At 38.1% G+C, this 21,328-nt stretch overlaps 1 protein-coding gene across 1 annotated transcript in view; it reads right to left on the bottom strand.

Moving 5' to 3' along the window:
* Positions 1–244: 244 nt before the first annotated feature.
* Btg4 (BTG anti-proliferation factor 4) overlaps positions 245–21,328 on the bottom strand; it is a 101,054-nt gene continuing 79,970 nt past the window's right edge. The window contains exons 3-6 of the mRNA XM_074066756.1: positions 5,210–5,395; positions 4,609–4,746; positions 3,532–3,727; positions 245–535 (exon numbers count right to left, since the gene is read on the bottom strand). Coding sequence (XP_073922857.1) covers positions 284–535; positions 3,532–3,727; positions 4,609–4,746; positions 5,210–5,382 — 759 coding nt within the window. The 5' untranslated portion in view covers positions 5,383–5,395 and the 3' untranslated portion in view covers positions 245–283. The remainder of the gene's footprint in view (positions 536–3,531; positions 3,728–4,608; positions 4,747–5,209; positions 5,396–21,328) is intronic.

The following is a 21,328-nucleotide window of genomic DNA, read 5'->3' as shown; positions in this document are numbered from 1 at the left end:
AACAATGACTAACAAAGACACAAATTTTAAGAACTTTCTTGCAACAAGCTGAACTAGGAAGGTATTAAAAACTGTTTATTGAAATAATTACTTTTCATAATTCATTGAATCTTATCACAAGTCAGTATCTTCATTCCATTACCTTACTGGGCATATTCACTGGTGTTACCTAAAACTTCATATAAAATTAAGAGTTAAAAGTTCAGCTAAAAAGTCATGATACATGTGAAAGGATTCACCGTCATGAACTCTCCTCCCTAGTGTAGGTTTTTCTATTTTCATCTTAAACTCGTTTTTGTTTTAGGGGAACCACAGCCTCTCCTCTGAGCTCTCCTACTGCACTCCTTGCCTCTGGGTTATCACTTGTGTTGACCCAGTGGTACCTGTCCACGCGGCACACTGCGGGCCTGTAACACCTGAGGCTCCTATGTGCAGCATGGTACGCCTTAGCTAGGAGGTCCACACTACCACCCACCACATTCCTTCTGCGGGGGATGCAGCACCAAGGTTGGAAGGGCTGTTTGAGGTTTTCAACCTGAGGGGGAAAAAAGAAAGTTTGAGGATCACAGAATAGGTAACTTTAAGGACTGAATATGAACCTAAAGAAGTATGACTATGACCAAAAATCTATTCTATGCATGTATGGAAATACAATGAAATCCCACACATTGTGTAGTTAATATGTGCTAATAAAGGTGTAAGTAAAATGAAAAATAAAAACCCTTAACTCAGAAGTAAACCTTTCAAAAACAATACAAATTTATGAAAGTGAAAGTAAACAATCACCTTTGGACAATTCGCCAGTATTTTAAATACCTGAAATTTCAAGTTCCTTTGTACTTTTTGGCAAAACTAATTCTTTAATCCAACTGAGAATTTTTAAGCTACATTTCATGTTTGTATATGTATCTGGGTTTTCCACTTCTTCCCCTCCTGACTCCTGTCGGCCCAATTCAAAACTGCTTAATCATGGTCTCTGGAGCCAAGAGCAAGGAAGACCCATTGTAAACATTCCTATGACTGATACAACTAATTCACAGACAACACTTTGGGAAAAAAAAAAATTACCCTACACACAGACCTGATCCCAAGCTAGAAGAAAGCTTTTTGAACCCTAAAAATAAAGGGCAAATATTTTACTACAGTAGCTACTGCAGTATCTGTGGTGCCAAGGAGACCATCAGGGAAAACCCAAATGTCAAGATGCAGAGTTTAGCACTGTACTATGGATGCTTCATTCACTTTTCTCAAAACAGCACTCAATTTCTGCTGAAGACATACCACCTTTGTCACACATTGTCACTTTGTCACTCCAATTAAGCACTTTCACTTTTACCTTGCTTTTAGGGCATCGTTTGCTTTTTGACAGGCAAAGTTTTACAAAATTAAGAGCAAGGAAACCCTCAAGAGATCACAAAATTATTTAAACACAACTGACAATAATGCAGGACTGACTCAGGAATTTAAAATTTGTATGAAATTTCTTTTGATTTAAAAATTTTTTTGACCACGTTTGGTCAAAACTGTAATAAAGCCATGAATAAGGTGAGCTTGTTGTACATAGTTTTAAACTCTTATGCATATAAGACTTATACACATATAGTTTAGAAACCTAGAAAAAATGCCAGTAATATACCAAGGGGTTAAAATACTTTTGACCTATGAAGAACCTCTAATAACACATTAGGACTTTAGTGAAAGGGTAAAAACTCAGAATACTAAGTACCTAAAATATTTGAGCAAGTAGAGATTTTCTTAAGTGTTTCATTTCACTAGCACTATTACCATTTTTATCAAATTATCTGTTTATAAAATGAGAATAGCCAGTTTTAGGAAACACTGGTAAAGTGATACTTTCACATGGAACTCTTAAGACTACAAAAATTTATAACTCTTTGGAATGTTCTTAAAAACCAGGAAAATGTCCATAATCAGTGACTCAGTTATTCCATATCTAAGAATCAAATCTTAAGTACCTTGCATGACGATATCTAGTTTTAAGTTGGTAGCTTTTTTATAAAACACTGTGGAAACAATCCAAAATGTCTGCAGATAGTAGCAAATTATAAGGAGGAAACTGTTAAAAATGTTTAAAAATTTAAATTGCCTTAACACTTTAACATGAGTGATTAAGATACAAACATATATAAAGTTTTAACAGATTCTCTCTAAATCAGTGTTTTCAATCTGTGGGTCGCAAAATCAATTTAGGTGCTTTAATTCAATTGAATTCGGTTGGAAGTGCTGGGGGGGGACACTCCTGGTGAAGATAAGTATTGTTTCATGAAACATAAATATGCATATCTTTGGATATTACACGTACTTAAATACACATACCTTTTGGTATGCTTGGTTTGGGTTGTTGTTGCTTGGAGGGGGTTTTTTTGAGAAAAGTAAAACTATTCAACAAAACAATTGTATGGTAGAAAGGACTAAAAAAATCTCTAAAACTATACTATCAACATTTAAAAATTAATTTAACAAGTTCACATGAGACAAGATCAATGTACAAAATTGATTTTTGTATACTTCTAATCCACATTTTGAAAATGACATTAAAATGATACCATTTATACTATCACCTTGAAACATAAGCTAGTAAGGAATAAATTCAATAAAAAATGTGTAAGACTCAACATAATATAATAAAAGGGTGAAGAGGATCAAAGTATGATACACAGGTAAATGTAGATCTATATGTATACATATGAACGCACAATGAAACCTACTAAATGCTGAAAAATGGGAGGAGAGAGGATTTAAGGCACCACATTATAAGGTATGAACCTGTTCAAAGCACACTGCACACATCCACAAAACTTTAAAATGAAACTTTCCTCTTGTTTGACTTTTGAGATAGGGTTTATGTAGCCCAAGGCTGACCTCCTGAGTGCTGCGATTACAGAAGAGCACCACCATACCTGACTGGGTTAGTTTTATTTTGGGGGCTTGAACTTAGGGCCAGGCAGGTGCTCTACCACTTGAACCACTCTGCCAGCCTGGAGTTTTAGTTTTATAAAAAGATTATTTGAGAAAAACTGTTGTAGTACCAGAATTATAGCTTTTTGACCTTTATAATTGGTTTTTTGATTCACAACAACAAAAAACAACCAAAATCCACTAAACCAGGTCTGGTGGCACAAGCCTATATAATGTGCACACTGGGGAAGTCAAGGCAAGAAGATCATGAGTTCAGGTCCAGCCTGGGCTACATAAGGAGACCCTGTCTCAAATTAAACACAAAAAAAACCCCACTCATCTTAATATGTAAAGGAATTTAAGTGAAAGTCAATCTGTGTTTTTTTAAATACTGTATGAAGAAACAGGACAACAAAAGACCGTGTAGATTCTAAGAACTCAGCCAAGTAAAGGAAATATATAGGGGTTGAGGCAGGGGACAGGAAAGGTTTTGTCAAAATATTAACATTGGAGGTTTTTAAATCTTTATAGACTCATTCTCGTGTTTTATTTGTTTACATCAAGCACAATCTTTTTAGTGTTAGAAGTGCAGAGAAGTGGAAACCACTTAACCTGATAGATGCTCTTGGGATTGCTGACTTTAGGAATGGCCCGAGGCTCCCTACAACTTTCTTCATCAGAAGTGGTGCCAGAGGAGTCATCCAAGGTGGCTCTGTTAACAGCATAACTAATTTGGAGAGCTAGTTCCCATTCCTCCCATCTGCCTTTAAAAGAAGCGATTGTAAATGGGTGACTTTTCTCACCATACCTAAGTAGGAAAAGAAATTATTCATTAGGGATTCAGCTTCCCTCAATTTTTCATTTTGGAGGCACTGAGACTTGAACTCAAGGCCTGCACTCAGTAGGCAGGCACTTTAGACATTCCCCATCCCTCCTCCAAACCCTTTTTGCTTTAATTCTCCAATAGAGTCCCAGCCAGCCTGCACTCTTATTTAAGCCTCTTATTTAAGCCTCCTGATTAGCTAGAATGACAGGTGCTTGCCACCATAACTGGCTTTTATTGGTTGAGATGGGGGAGCAGTATTTCTAACTTTTTGCCCAGGCTGGCCTCGATTTCCATTTCTGGAGTAACGGGGATTACAAGTGTGAGACATTGTGCCCAGAGTCTTCCCACAAATTTTATTTCTAATCTTGTCTAGAGACAACATACTAACTTTTAAAAAGAGGTATTTCAAAAATACCAAGAGTTATTTCAAACAAATACATGGGAGGACACTATGATCTTCAGCTATAGAACTGTTCTATAATGAGTGAGGATATCCTGCAAAGGCTATTTTGGTTAATTGCTGGAAAAGACAAAGGCCAGTTTCTTTCAATTCAACTAATAGACTGAATTGCCCCCATGGTAGATAACTTCTCTTCCTTCCTCATATTTCCTGTAGTACTTAGAAGTCCTAACTCTACAATTTGCAATATGGTGCAGTGGTTAAAGTCTTTGCGCTTGACACTCCATCCACTCTGAATGGATGTCTGGATTGTCTAACACAAGCTTGCAACTAAAATCTTAAGCAGTGTTCTTATTGCTAAACCACAGGTTTGGGACATTATCGTTCATAAAAGGTACAGAGAGCTGATTGAGTAACCTAAATCTTCTAGGAGTTGCAGAGCACACAAAGTGAGATTACTCACCTACAGCACACTTCAGAAGGATCTACCCATATGGTCATCTCCGTTGGCAGTCCCAGGTGAGAAAATTTCACATTACTCTCAGTACAAGCCTTTTCCAAAATAGGGTCTTTATTCTGATTATTGTTTATCCTGATACACCTTGGGGAGGAAAGGGAAGGGAAATGAAGACATGATGGAAGGCACTTACTTCAGTAGGAAAAAAAAAATCACATTGTGGATGCATTACTCCAAAATTCACAGTTCTGTCCTTGCCCCAACCTTCCCCTCACCCAATACTCTTACAAATGGGAGTAAAGAATCAAAAGTGATTCAGAATATTCAGAATGTATTCTGCAAGTAACATAATTATGTCACCAGATGTTCACTGTGTGTCTTTCAAGACAAATAGAAGTTAGAAATTATCTGACCCATATCACAGTTGTCAACCACATGGTCATCCACCACACATCTTTCTTTCAAGTCCATGTTCAAACAAATGAACTTGAGCCCATAAAACGTTCACTACTTGTAGACAGACAACAAAACCACTACACTTTCCTCGTGATACTACTGCTTGTGGGTTCCTTCTCTTCACCACACCCTGTGTCATGCCAGCTCTCACCTGAAGGCTTGTCCTTTAGAAGGGTAACCAGGGTGCCAGTGACCTCTGTATGTTTCAAACAAGATTCTCATCAACTTTTCTGCAAAGACCTCTATTTGCTGTTTACTCAGTTTTTCATGTTTTTTTGCCAGTCTTGTGACGAAGAAAACTGCTGTTGCAATTTCGTCTCTCATGGTTCAAAACAGCCTACGAGTAGAACCAATACCATTAAAAGGAAGCAAGAAAAATATTACATAGAAAAAAAGGTTGAAATTAGCAATATATAATTTCCACTTGGAATTTTTATATGCCTTAAATTAAAAAATCATTTGCTTGAAAGAAATCCTTAGTGAACTTAATGTGTAAATCAACACTATCAATCAACAAAACAGCCAAGAACACCAGTTCCTCAACTCACCCAGTTTAAAAGAGGGGGAAAAAAAGTCTTTTAAGAATTTTAAAACACTTAAATAGAATATCATTATGCAACTTAAGCATTAAAGATCCTAACAGGGACATAAATGACACTAACCACCATGATTTACAATATTACTTGGCAAGGGCAAACCGTATCAAGAGACAACAGTTTGAAAACGTGGCTTACTAAATTGCACACATTAAGCTAAGATTAGCCAAACATGTAGTATACTTGCCAGCAAAATCTCTTTAGTCCCACCAAAAAGTGGGCCCGAGTTAGAAAAACAACTATACCCTACTCTGTTGCTAACTCTCACCCACACTTGTTCTGTAAGCTTAGGCGGCAGGTTATATATGCCTTGGCCCCAAAGGCTGATTGGTGGCTCACCTTACACAGGTGCTGTCCATTAGAACAATCCTGTAACTTTTTCCAGGATTCCATCAGATTTTTTCTTGGCATAAGTAGAATGGGTTTTTTATTTAAAGTATTTAAAGATTTTCAAACTGGACTTACATCTTGTATTATTTAATATGTTATGACAAAAGCTTTCTCTGTATACATCCTAATATCCTGTATTCCAATCATTTCATCTCTAGTTCTACCAATGTATTAAATTGTTTTGTCTTAAATCTTTAACAAAACTTAAGACACCCTTCTGTTAACAGTCTTTACACACTATTTTTTCCTAAAATGTTTATTAGTGGAATAAGTGGACAAGATCTGAATTTAACTCACTAGTTCTCAGAGAGTAAATCAGTGGCCACCTGATTTGAACTCACTGGATTGCTTATTTAAAACACAGATTCTTGGGCTTTACCCCAGATCTGCTGAAGCAGTACTCTGAATGAAGGTAAAGCATGCTTCAGCCTTTAACAAGTTTCCCCAGATGATTCTTATATGCATTAAAACTTAAGACCCACCACACTGACATATATAAATCTTTAACACCCACAATTACTGGACACTCAGTTGCTTTAACAGGGAACTAGAATGCACTATCTTACAAGGAAACCAATTACTCTTCTAAGAAGTCCCAAATGCCAGTCAGTCCTTCCTTCCTGTGTGCAGCCAAATCCATCTCTTTGATTTTCTATGCATGCAGCCTAGTTTTTTCCTCAGCGACTGTACCAATTGTATCCAATCCCCTACCATGTGATGATGTTTTCAATACTAGCTATTCAGCCTTCCAGTCTTCTCTTTATTGGAGAACAGCTTGTATTCATATTCTCAGCTTGTGAACAGGTCTTCCTGTAGACTATTACTCAAACAGTGATCATGGTGGGGTGGTTCACATCAGAATGAATTTAAAGTGTTATCACTAATCTTCTCTTAAAGTTCATGGTATGGGGGGGCCCAGGCTTGCACCCAATGCCCCAAGTGTACTCCACCAGTAAAGATTAGCATAGGACTGTCACCTCCCTCACTCCAAATAGTGTTTTCTAGGTGACCTTCACCTTAGTGATGTGACATCACATCACATCACTACCTAACAGTGAGTTTGCAAGTACCCTTTTTCACTAATGCTATTGTTTTTGTCACATCTTTCCCTTCCTGAAAAGCATAAAGTTTAAGAAAGTGGGCTTTGGAGTCAGGCAGACCTGGATGTGAACTGCAACTTTACAACTTATATCTGCATAATCTAAGATAATTTGCTAAGTCTCCCTGTGCAACTTTCAGTTTCCTGTCTGTGAATGGGAGGTACAACAGCGACCTCATAAGATTATCATCAAGATTTTGCAATAGATAATTAGAGCACCTGGTCTAAGGCCTACGGGAAGACAGTATAGCAGAGAAGGGTTTGTTTGTTTGTTTTCAAAGAAATGAGCCATAAAATCAAAATTGTGAATTTGAATCCCAGTTCTTTATCTTACTACAAACTTAGGGAAGTTTCTCAACCTCTAATCTGCATCTCAGTCTTCAAGATCTGCATCTGAAAAAAGGGGGGAATATGAAATGTGCCTGTCAAGAATTTAGAACTCAAATTGGACATGGTGATACCTGCCTATAATCCCAGCTATTCAGGAGGTAGAGTTAGCAGGATAGCAGTCTGAGGATGGCCTAGGCAAAAGCTGGAGAACCTATCTAAAAAACAAACTAACCCCCCAAAAAGGGACTAGGGCATTGTTCAAGTGGCAGACCCTGAATTCAATCACTAGTATCACCAAGAAGCAAAAAAAAAAGACTGTGGAAGTAGACTGCTAACTTCAGATCCCAGCTCAATCTACTGGGTGACCTCATCAAGTTATTTAACCCCTGTGCCTCAATTTCCTCATGTACACAAAAGAGATAACAACAGAGTCCACTTTGTAAGGTTGCTGTGAGAATTAAGTAATATATGCCTAGAACCATACCTGCTACTCTGTAAGTACTCTATTAATGTTAGCTAGAAACTACTGCTTATAACTCTGTGGGGGTTTTTTTATTGGTTTTTGGTAGGACGGGGGTTTGAACTCAGGGCTTTGTACTTGCAAAGCAGGAGCTCAACCACTTGAGCCACACCTCCAGCCCATTTTGCTCTAGTTATTTTGGAGATGGGGCCTTCCTTTATGTCCTTGCCAGCCTGGATTGTGATACTCCTATTTGTGCTTCTCTGCATAACTGGGATGACAGGTGTGCACCACAGCTCCCAGTCATTGGATGAGATAGGGTCTTGCAAACTTTTTGCCTAGGCTGGCCTCAAACTGCAATCCTCCCAATCTCTGCTTCCCAAGTAGCTAAGATTACAAGTTTGAGCCATTGCACCTGGCCCCATGCTTTACTTTTAAAGTTATTAAAAACAAATTAAGAGTCATTTAAAAATTAATAAACTTTATTAAAGTAAATGGATTTGATAAAATGTATCCCTGTTGGGATACAAACACCTGTCTCTTTTGGCTCAATTTGTAACAACTCCGAAGAACCATTCATTCCATCTCTACACCTTCCAGTAAGACAGGCCATGGCTGCCATTGCAATTTGGGCACTGGTCACCATTCCCAACCCTATCTTCCTCCCTCCCTATGGGTGTTCTCTCAAGAGCACTCCACTTAATAAACCCTCCACGTGCAACTCCCATCTACAGTCTGTGTGAAGGAAACCAATTTAAGACCATTGGTATCAAGATGTTCTAAGGAAGAAGACTTTAAAATAGACTTTTGGAGCTGACTAGAATAAACACCTCATGAGGAGTGGTAGTAGAATTTGGATCTGGATAGCTTCTGACATGCTGGAGTGGTATATATGATAAAACTTTCAGCAGTCATGAACTGAGATGGAATACAGTATTAGGAACTATTGTAATACGTTTAATGCTCAGAGGTATGAGAAAAGGTAAATAAAAGGAATATTGAGATAGATGGTTGAGCACCCTGATTTCTAGGAATGACAACTTAAGATTGACTTAAGTCTACTTCAATTTAATTCAGTAAGTATTCAAATGTATACCATATGCCCAGAACATATGAAAATAAAATAAAAGTGAGACTTCTACCTCAATAATCTTTCACCTTCACAGTATTGATTTCAGCTGAGCATGATACAGTTCTCTTTCCCATACTCAATGGCAGGGGTTCCCAAACTGCTACACTTGGAATCACCTTCCAAATCCAGATGGCTGCCTCTTACCTCCTGACATTCTGATTGAATTCATAATAAGTACAACCTGGGCATCAAGACGTTTAAAAAGCTTCCCAACTGTAATGTGTGGCAAAAGTGGAAGATCTTTAAATTTACTTTGCACATTAGATTATTCAATAAAGCCTTGAGTTTAACAGCGATTCTTATGACAAATTTGCATCATTTCTTCTCATCTTTTGTAGCCATTTGCTGGGGAAACTTTTGCAAAGATTTTAAAAATTATGTTCAAAAAAATCACAGCTGCTTTTGAAATGGTTAGTATTTGTGTTTACATGATTAAAGTAGTGGTGCCAGGTGTTTAATAATTTTTTCATGACTTTACATTCCCAGATGACACAATGTTCTGCTGCACTTTGGTTAGTGAAGCACATTAGCTGATGAGGTTTTGAGCCCCATCTCCTAGTATTATTTTCTGCAACAGGTCTAAGCAGGCCTTGGAAGGTGTGCACTGAATGGTAGAGCAACAATGTATTTAGATTTCAGAAAAGAACAATCAGGTAGAAAGTAAATATTAAGCAAGACTTCCTTCAGCTACTTGTGTATGATGAATTAAAACACCTGACTTAAATCACCTCCTTGACATTAAAGACAACTATCCTGCTATTTTTATTAACATTCGTTTGGTGATTACTTCCTGGCCACCTTCTATACATTAGACACTGCTGTGTATTGAAGGAGAGGAAAATCAGATATTTATACAAGTGATTGAATGCAGAGTTTGAAAGGTAGGATATTTTTTAAATGACTCCAAATTGCAAGCATTAGTAACCAAGAGAATAATATTCTCATTGAAATACTAAACCAGCTCAGTGGGAGAACCAGCATAAAATAATGACAGATAATTCAGATTAAGGTATACTGAACTTTCAATGGCAATTAAATGCCTAGGTAGTTATGTCCACTGAAAAGATACTACAGTTTTGCAAAAGATCACCCAGGACCAGACTGCCAACCTCATATTTAACTAGAAGAGAACATGCCAAAATTTTAAGAACAAAAATCATCTCAGGCAGGCACAGTGACTTGTGCCTATAATCCTAGTTACCTGGGAGGATCACAATCCAAGGGCAGCCTGGGGAAAAAGTTCTCGAGACCCCATCTCAATCAATAAGGCCCAGTGGTGTCTGCCTGTCATCCCAACTATGCAGGAAGCATAAATAGGAGGATCAAAGTCCAGACCTGAGGAGATTCCAAGATGGCAGCTAGAAGGAGGAAGCAGAAAGTGTGCTTCCTAAAGTAAAATCTTGGAGAGACGCTGGAGATACACCTTACAGGAAAAACCACCGAGAAGAGGCAAAACTTTGACTCCTCCACACCCCCACCCCATGCATAGCATCCCCACCTTCACATTAAATGGAGAAACCAGGAGGGCTCCCATGCAGCCAGATGCCAGTGCCCAGACCGCTTGGGAAAACACAGACCACAAGGTGAGTGAAGTGGCACACAGTACTCCCACAGACAATCCTGGGCCAGATCAGCATAGCCCCCTGGACAGACCGACCCCCCACCCAGGGAAAAAAGAAAAAAAAACTGAATAATAACCAATAACAATAAAAAAGACACGTAGCAAAGTGGGCAGGGTGCCCTGAGTGCTGAAGGGGGGGAGGGGCAATCCCTCACGGAACTGTAAATAAACATGCAGGCCGGAGAAGACAGGAGCAGTGGCACCCTCCCAGCAACCAGGAGCGGGAAAGCTTGTAAAAGTGGCAGTGGGAGGAAAACTCCACAGGAGAGGGGGGAAGACCCACTTCCCACATGAGCTGTAAACAAACACGTAGGCCAGAGAAAGCGGGTGCAGTGTCACCTCCCCCAGTGCGCTTGGAAAGGGGAAAGCTTGTAGTAGTGGTGGTCGTGTCCAGGAGAACTCTAAGTAAACAAAGCCTGATGGGCCAGGTGAGTGCTAAGCTCACTCCTGAGATCTGCATAAATAACGCCTCCAGCAACAGCAAGCTGACAGCAGCAGGCAGGTGAGCCACAGCCACAGATACCATTCACAGAACTGTCTCCAGACTCTTGTTTTTCTCTCTTCCTTTGACGAGACAACAACTGAACTACACCTGCATGCTGAAAAACTTACTGAAACTGTATTGCATTTGAACTTGGGACACTTTGTGGGGTTTTTTTTTGGTTGGTTGGTTTGGTTTGGTTTGGTTTGGGTTTTTTTCCCTTTGATGAGACAATGACAGAACTACTTCTAAGACACCATCTCCAGGATTGGAGGCTGAGGGACAAACACCAAAATCATTAAGACTGAAACTTTATTGCATTTGAACTTGGAGATTTTTTTTTTCAATCCTCTGTCTGTCTCTCTAATGCCTCTTTAGCTTACTGTTGATTAGTACACTATCTCTCCCTGTTTATATCTTTGAAACTTTTGTTTGTTTGTTTGTTTGTTTTGTTTACTTGTTTCTTTTTCCCTTTTTCTTTAACTTCTTTGCTTTCCCTCTCCTCTCACCCTTCCATTCTAAATATCATCATTGTTATTATTACAAGATAGAAAATACTTAATTGCACACAGTACAGGGACAATAACACCACCAAGGGCAATGATGGAAAGACAGAAAAAACAGGGAAACCAGTTCCTCACAGCAAAAAATTAGTACAGGAACCAGAGGGAAATGAAGAAAACAGATACTCAGATCCAGACTCCAACAAAATGAAGATAAACTATGCCAAAGAACCCAATGAAGCCCAAAAGAATAATCTAAAAGAAGAAATACTACAGGTAATCAATGAGAATTTTATAGAGATGATATTGGTTATGGTCAACCAAAATGTACAGGAGACACTCAAGAAATTCCAAGACAACAAAAACAGAGAATTTGAAAAAGCACAAGAACAAATAAAAGAAACCATAGAAGCACTGAATAAACACCAAAGTGAAACAAAGAACACGATTAATAAAGAGATAAATGAACTCAGGACAAAAATAGACAACATTAAAGAGGAAACCACCCAGGATATGGAAAACCTCAGAAAAAAGAATGAAACAGAATTGCAAAGCAAAATGGAAGGCCAATCCAGCAGAACAGAACAAACAGAACACAGAATCTTAGAACTCGAAGATGAAAGGTTAATTAAAGGAAAAACCAAAGAACTATTAGTAAAACAACTCAAGACCTGTGAAAAGAAAATGTAAGACCTCACTGACTGCATCAAAAGACCGAGCCTGAGAATCATGGGCACTGAAGAAGGAGAAGAGGTGCAAGAAAAGGGAATGCATAATATATTCAACAAAATAATAACAGAAAATTTCCCAAATCTAGAGAAATCTATTCCCATACAGATGCAAGAGGCCTCCAGAACACCAAACAGACCAGATCAAAATAGAACTACCCCACGGCATATTATCATTAAAACAACAAATACAGAGACCTGAGAAAGAACATTGAAGGCTGTAAGAGAGAAAAAACAAATACCATACAAAGGTAAACCCATCAAAATCACAGCAACTTCTCAACAGAAACATTAAAAGCAAGAAGAGCTTGGGGTGAGATCTTCCGGGCACTGAATGAAAATAACTTCAACCCCAGGATACTCTACCCAGCAAAACTATCATTCAAAATAGATGGAGCAATAAAAGTCTTCCATGATAAGCAGAAACTAAAACAATATGTGACCACAAAGCCACCACTACAAAAGATTCTTCAAGGGATTCTGTACACAGAAAGTGAAACCCAACATAACCATGAAAGGACAGGCAGCACCAAACCACAGGAAAAGAAAAAGCAAGACAGTAGAGAGTAACCTCAACTTAGGTACACACAATCAAACCTTCAAACAACTAAGACAACTAAATGACAGGAATCACCATATACCTATCAGTACTAACACTTAATGTTAACGGACTTAATTCACCCATCAAAAGCCACCATTTGATGAAATGGATTAAAAAGGAAGATTCAACAATTTGTTGCTTACAGGAGACCCATCTCACCAACAGAAATAAGCATAGGCTTAGGATGAAAGGCTGAGAGAAGATTTACCAAGCCAATGGCCCCTGAAAATAGGCAGGAGGAGCAATATTTATCTCTGACAAAGTAGACTTCAAACCTACATTGATCAAACGAGATAAAGAAGGACATTCCACACTAATAAAAGGGAAAATAGACCAAAAGGAAATAATAATTATCAACCTGTATGCACCCAATGTCAACACACCCAATTTCATCAAACATACCCTGATGGTCCTAAAATCACATATTAACTCCAACACAGTGGTCATGGGAGATTTTAACACCCCATTATCATCAATAGATAGGTCATCCAAACAAAAAATCAATAAAGAAATCCTAGATCTAAAATATACAATAGATCAAATGGACCTAGTTGATGTCTACAGAACATTTCATCCAACCTCTACACAATATACATTCTTCTCAACAGCCCATGGAACCTTCTCCAAAATAGATCATATCCTAGGGCACAAAGCAAGCCTCAGCAAATATAAGAAAATAGAAATTATACTGTGCATTCTATCTGATCACAATGCAATAAAACTAGAACTCAACAATAAAAATGAAAACAAAAAACATGCAAACAGCTGGAAACTGAATAACTCATGAACAATGGGTCATTGATGAAATAAAAGAAGAAATTAAAAAGTTCCTGGAAGTCAGTGAAAATGAAAACACAACCTACTGGAACCTATGGGACACAGCTAAGGCAGTCCTGAGAGGAAAGTTTATAGCCATGAGTGCATACATTAAAAAGACTGAAAGATCCCAAATCAATGACCTAATGATACATCTCAAACTCCTAGAAAAACAAGAACAAGCAAATCCCAAAACAAATAGAAGGAGAGAAATCAATGAAATAGAAACCAAAAAAACCAAAGAATTAATGAAACAAAAAGTTGGTTCTTTGAAAAAATAAACAAGATCAACAGACCCTTGGAAAACCTGACTAAAATGAGGAGAGAATAAAACCCAAATTAGTAGAATCAGGAATGCAAAAGGGGAGATAACAACAAACACCATGGAAGTCCAGGAAATCATCAGAGACTACTTTGAGAACCTATATTCAAATAAATTTGAAAATCTAAAAGAAATGGACAGATTTCTAGATAAATATGATCATCCAAAACTGAACCAAGAGGAAATTAATCACCTGAATAGATCTATAACACAAAATGAAATTGAAGCAGCAATCAAGAGTCTCCCCAAAAAGAAAAGTCCAGGACCTGATGGATTCTCTGCTGAATTCTATCAGACTTTAAAGAAGAACTGATACCAACCCTCCTTAAACTGTTCCATGAAATAGAAAGGGAAGGAAAACTGCCAAACACATTTTATGAAGCCAGTATTACACTTATCCCAAAACCAGGCAAAGACACCTCCAAAAAGGAGAACTATAGGCCAATCTCCTTAATGAACATTGACGCAAAAATCCTCAACAAAATAATGGCAAAATGAATTCAACAACACATCAAAAAGATTATTCACCACGACCAAGTAGGCTTCATCCCAGGAATGCAGGGGTGGTTCAACATATGAAAATCAATAAACGTAATAAACCACATTAACAGAAGCAAAGACAAAACCACTTGATCATCTCAATAGGTGCAGAAAAAGCCTTTGATAAGACTCGACACCATTTCATGATAAAAGCTCTAAGAAAACTAGGAATAGAAGGAAAGTACCTCAACATTGTAAAAGCTATATATGACAAACCTACAGCCAGCATTATACTTAATGGAGAAAAACTGAAACCATTCCCTCTAAAATCAGGAGCTAGACAAGGATGCCCCCTATCTCCACTCCTATTCAACATAGTACTGGAATTCCTAGCCAGAGAAATTAGGCAAGAAGAAGGAATAAAAGGAATACAAATAGGTAAAGAAACTGTCAAAATATCCCTATTTGCAGATGACATGATCCTATACCTTAAAGACCCAAAAAACTCTACTCAGAAGCTCCTAAACATCATCAATAGCTATAGCAAGGTAGCAGGATATAAAATCAACATAGAAAAATCATTAGCATTTCTATACACTAACAATGAGCAAACGGAAAAAGAATGTATGAAAACAATTCCATTTACGATAGCCTCAAAAAAAATAAACACCTAGGTGTAAACCTAACAAGATATGAAAGACCTCTACAAGGAAAACCATACACTTCTGAAGACAGAGATTGAGGAAGACTATAGAAAGTGGAGAGATCTCCCATGCTCATGGATTGGTAGAATCACATAGTAAAAATGTCAATACTCCCAAAAGTAATCTACATGTTTAATGCAATCCCCATCAAAATTCCAATGACATTCATTAAAGAGATTGAAAAATCTACCGTGAAATTTATATGGAAACACAAGAGGCCACAAATAGCCAAGGCAATACTCAGTCAAAAGAACAATGCAGGAGGTATCACGATACCTGACTTCAAACTATATTACAAAGCAATAGCAATAAAAACAGCATGGTACTGGCACAAAAACATGAAGACCAGTGGAACAGAATAGAGGACCCAGATATGAAGCCACACAACTATAACCAACTTGAATTTGACAAAGGCGCTAAAAATATACGATGGAGAAATAGCAGCCTCTTCAACAAAAACTGCTGGGAAAACTGGTTAGCAGTCTGCAAAAAACTGAAACTAGATCCATGTATAGCACCCTATACCAAGATTAACTCAAAATGGATCAAGGATCTTAATATCAGACCACAAACTCTAAAGTTGATACAGGAAAGAGTAGGAAATACTCTGGAATTAATAGGTATAGGCAAGAACTTTCTCAATGAAATCCCAGCAGCACAGCAACTAAGAGATAGCATAGATAAATGGGACTTCATAAAACTAAGAAGCTTCTGCTCAACAAAAGAAATGGTCTCTAAACTGAAGAGAACACCCACAGAGTGGGAGAAAATATTTGCCAGCTACACATCAGACAAAGGACTGATAACCAGAATATACAGGGAACTTAAAAAGCTAAATTCTCCCAAAATTAATGAACCAATAAAGAAATGGGCAAGTGAACTAAACAGAACTTTCTCAAAAGAAGAAATTCAAATGGCCAAAAAACACATGAAAAAATGCTCACCATCTCTAGCAATAAAGGAAATGCAAATTAAAACCACACTAAGATTCCACCTCACCCCTGTTAGAATAGCCATCATCAGCAACACCACCAACAACAGGTGTTGGCGAGGATGCGGGGAAAAAGGAACCCTCTCACACTGTTGGTGGGAATGTAGACTAGTACAACCACTCTGGAAAAAAATTTGGAGGCTACTTAAAAAGCTAGACATTGATTTACCATTTGATCCAGCAATACCATTCTTGGGGATATACCCAAAAGACTGTGACACACGTTACTCCAGAGGCACCTGCACACCCATGTTTATTGCGGCACTATTCACAATAGCCAAGTTATGGAAACAGCCAAGATGCCCCACCACTGACGAATGGATTAAGAAAATGTGGTATCTATACACAAGGGAATTTTATGCAGCCATGAAGAAGAACGAAATGTTATCATTCGCTGGTAAATGGATGGAATTGGAGAGCATCATTCTGAGTGAGGTTAGCCTGGCCCAAAAGACCAAAACTCGTATGTTCTCCCTCATATTTGGACATTAGATCAAGGCAAACAGAACAAGGTGATTGAACTTTGATCACAAGATAAAAGTGAGAGCACACAAGGGAGGGGTGAGGATAGGTAAGACACCCAAAAAACTAGCTAGCATTTGTTGCCCTCAACGCAGAGAAACTAAAGCAGATACCTTAATAGCAACTGAGGCCAATAGGAGAAGGGGACCAGGAACTAGAGAAAAGGTTAGATCAAAAAGAATTAACCTAGAAGGTAACACACACACACAGGAAATTAATGTGAGTCAACTCCCTGTATAGCTATCCTTATCTCAACCAGCTAAACCCTTGTTCCTTCCTATTATTGCTTATACTGGCTCTTCAACAAAATTAGAGATAAAGGCAAAATAGTTTCTGCCAGTAGCAAGGGGGTAAGGGGGGAGAGGGAGGGGGGAGGGGGTAAGGGAGGTAGTGAGGAAAGGGGAGAGAAATGACCCAAACATTGTATGCACATATAAATAAAATAAAAGCAAAAAAAAAAAAGAAGTCCAGACCCACCTGAGTAAAAAGCAAGACCCTATCTCAAAAATAACTAATGCAAAAACGGCTGGGATTGTGGATCAAACAATAGAGCACCTGCCCAGCAGGAGGCACCAAATTCATACCCAGTACTGCCAAAAACAAAAAAAGCAAAAAAACTAAACTTCAGTATAAAATGAAAACTTTTATGCTTATTATAATTTTAAAGAGTCAGGTTAATTTTATCACTACTATTAATGCATATTAATTCTACAAATTAATGTTTCACTGTGATACTTCCATACATGTGTATATCATGTTTAGTCTTATCCACCCTCCCTTCTATCCTCTTCCGTCCCTCCTTCCATACTACCTCCCTAATAATCCCTTCCTCTTCCCTAATAATCCCTCTTCTACTTTCAGGTCATTTTTTGTTTGTATATTTCCACATATAAAAGAAAACATGATACTTGTCTTTCTACATCTGGCTTATTTCACTTAACAGGATATCCTCCAGCTCCATTCATTGTTCTGCAAATGATATGCTTCTTTGTGGCTTAATAATACTCCATTGTGTGTGTGTGTGTATGTGTGTGTGTGTGTGTGTGTGTGTGTGTTCTTTATCATTTCATCAATAGATGAACACCCAGGCTGATTCCATATTTTAGCTATTGTGAATTGTGCCACAGGTATGTGGGGATGTCTTTTGTATGGTAACTTCAATAAGCAATTTTAAGATATCATCTAAATTGAGTGTTAAATTTGCTAGATATCTGATAATCTTAATAATCTGTCTTAAGATCAGCCTTATAGGATTTGTTTAGCATGCCTTCCTTCAACTACAAGTTATAGCTCCAGGCTTACCTAACCATTTGCTAATGAGGGTACCAGGATATAGGTGTTTTAGCACACATCCACTTCTGTTAGGGAAAGCATATTTTTAATAGCAGTAAGTAGCATCATTTTATAAAGCAATGAATGATTTTATGACCCACACATAAACTCACTCCCATTATATTCAAACCACATTTAAGGGAAGTTACATTCATTATTGAAACAGGTTTTCAAGTTGCATGTTAGAAATCAAGATAACCCATTAAAAATCATTCATAGTATAAGAAAAGTGTTTGCATTTACAGCACTGCACATTAATATAATAAATGTGTGTATAGAAGAGCAGTACTCTACATTATCATAATTTAATGATGAATTCAAAATACAATGTGAGTATAGGATTATAGTATTTTTATTATGGAAAACAATGAACTGTAGAGTGAATATATTCAGTTGAATATGGAGTGAACATATTCAGTTTAAAAGAAGTTAAAGTTAAGATGTGCTAAAGGCAGCACAGAAGACTTTATCCAGGAGGTAGGATTTTTTTTACTTTTTGGCACTACTGGGGCTTGAACTCAGGACCTATACCTTGAGCCACTCCACCAGCCCTTTTCACGCTAGATATTTTCAAGATAGTATCTTACGAACTATTTGCCTGGGCTGGCTTCGAACCACAATCCTGATCTCTGCCTGAGATTTAAACAGGATGTGGATGAGCTAAGAGAGGAAAGGACAATGGGAACTTTACTAAATATAAACATGATGCAATCCTTGAGATATGTTTTATAGATGCAGAGGAAATAAAGGTAACAAGTGAGTTATGTAATTCTTTAGAACTATATATAAATTCCATGTAGGAAAAAAGTCTTCATTGCCAAATGAGTATAGTAGAAATAAAAGCAAGACTAAGTGGATGTGGAGTGATGCTTCAGGGAACTGCATGAAGTATTTCATTCTTGTAAATAAATTAACTGACACCATAGTCAGCTTCCTCCTTTGAGCCTCACAGAATTAAAGGACACAGCCCCTAGAGCTCTTAAGAAGAGTAAACCTTCTTTAGTCACACATTCAAATTACTACCTAACTGTACTAAAACCCTAAAATTACTTTTACAAACCTGGAAAATCTACCTGAGGTTTTCTGGAGAGGTGACAGAGGCCAATCAGTGGCTAGGGAAGTTAATCTGTTTAATTACAGCCTAGAAATGATCACTGATCCTTCCTGACTCAAGGACTTGAACCCTGACAAAAACCCTCGGTAGTGCCAGCCCAGTCACCTGCTGTCCTGGGGCAGTGCCACCTGGTACTCCTGCAGTGCAGTTTCCTTTGGATTTGTATGCACACCTGACCCTGTTTAATACCCTGTGGCTTTTATGTGAACCAAATCTTCTGTTTCTTCTATGCTAGCCCTTCTCAAGTTTAACTTCCTCCTGTCAGCCCCTGAATAGAAGGACGAAGGACCCTCTCACAGTCCTCATTTTATTTGCTATTCAGAATAGCACATTACTGCCAGGTGTAGTGGTACACACGTGTAATCCAGCAATTAGGGAGGCTGAGGCAGGAGGACTGAAAGTTCAAGGCCAGCCTGCACAACACAGCAAGACCCTGTCTTAAAATAGACATTAAGCAGGGGTACTGTCTATGTAGCTCAGTGGTAGAATGCTTGCCTCGCATATACCAGGCCCTGGGCCCAACCCTAGAACCACAAAAAAATAAAGAAAGAAAGAACTACAGGACTGTCTATCACCTACTCTGTCCTTTCTGAGTGAACCATAGCAGAGTAGCAGTTGGTGACAGGGCAATGAGGAATAAGCCACTGTACCTCCTTTGGAGAACCCATTCATCCCCATGATCTCAACTACCGGCTTTAGAAAACTGCTAACTCTCTCTTTTCAGTTCTGGCCTCTTTCCAGAGTTCCAGCTTCACATATGGAACTCTACCACAATGTTCTTCCATAACCTAAAAGGAGGCCTAAACTCATCAAAATTATATTCTGACTACATTTCCCCTCAGCCCCTCTACTTGTCATGCCAAGCTGGAAATTAATCTTGTTCTCACTGCATTTTAACCAGTCACCAAGTCCTATAAATTTCTTTCGTAGGCTGGATGCAGTACATACCTATAAGCCCAGCACCCTGCAGGCAGAGATCAGGAGGATAGCAGTTCCAGGCTATTCCAGGCAAAAAGTTTATGAGACCCCATCTCAACCAACAGGCTCGGCATAGTGGTGCACGTCTGTCATCCCAGCTATACAGGGGGTGTAAGTAAGAGGATGATGGTCTGAGGTCATCCCAGACAAAAATACACTAGATCCTATTTTAAAAATAACTAAAGCAAAAGGGCTGGTGGTATGGCTCAAATGGTAGAGCACCTGCCTAGGCTTGAGACCCTAAATTCAATCCCCCAATACTGCCAAAAAAAAAAATCTCTTCACAAAATCTCTCTTACTCATTTGCTCATCCTGTACTTCCTATATCCCTCCATACCAAGATTTATTAAAATAATCTAACAGACTTTTAGTCTCCTCTGTCTCTCCCTCTTCTAATCTATTCTACTTTAACCTTCATAAAATAACAAACACACTGAATATACCAAGGGCTCTTCAGTCAGAAGAAAGAGATCAAAACTCCCTGGATCAACACTGGAGTTCTCCATGGTCTATCTCTGACCTTCCTGCCTCTCTCATATTATTTCCCCAGGGGAGAGATGTCCACAGCCAACTGCCCTCCCAACTGGTTGGCTGTGATCTTTCCATCTGTGAATCTGCTTGTGGTTTTCCTTCACAAATTGCTCCTGCTGCTAGCATCCACTCTTCATCCATGTTGTACTTTGTCTTCTAGATTCGGTTCAGTTGCATCTTTTCCACGAGCCTTCTCTTTGTCTCAATCTTTGATGATTTTTCTTTATCCTTTTCCTAAATTCTGGCAATAATGGAACTTAAACTAGTACTCAGGATTCCTGAAGCACTAATTAACCTAACCATCTTGATGCTACTCAAAATATTTATATGTGATATAAAAATATAATACATATATTATGTAATACATAATATATGCATAAAGTACATAAATATTTAATTGATGCATTCAGAATACAAATTATTGTATGAATATTAATTTTTATATCACTGTCAGATGTTATGTTAATACAATTAACAGAATTTAACTATCTTAATTAATTATGTATAAAATTGTCTGTCCCTCCAATTAGACTATAAAT

This window comes from Castor canadensis, chromosome 2 (assembly GCF_047511655.1).
Source record: "Castor canadensis chromosome 2, mCasCan1.hap1v2, whole genome shotgun sequence".
NCBI lineage: Eukaryota > Metazoa > Chordata > Mammalia > Rodentia > Castoridae > Castor > Castor canadensis.
The sequence above is the reverse complement of the archived record's forward strand: the minus strand, read 5'-3'. Positions and strand labels throughout refer to the sequence as shown.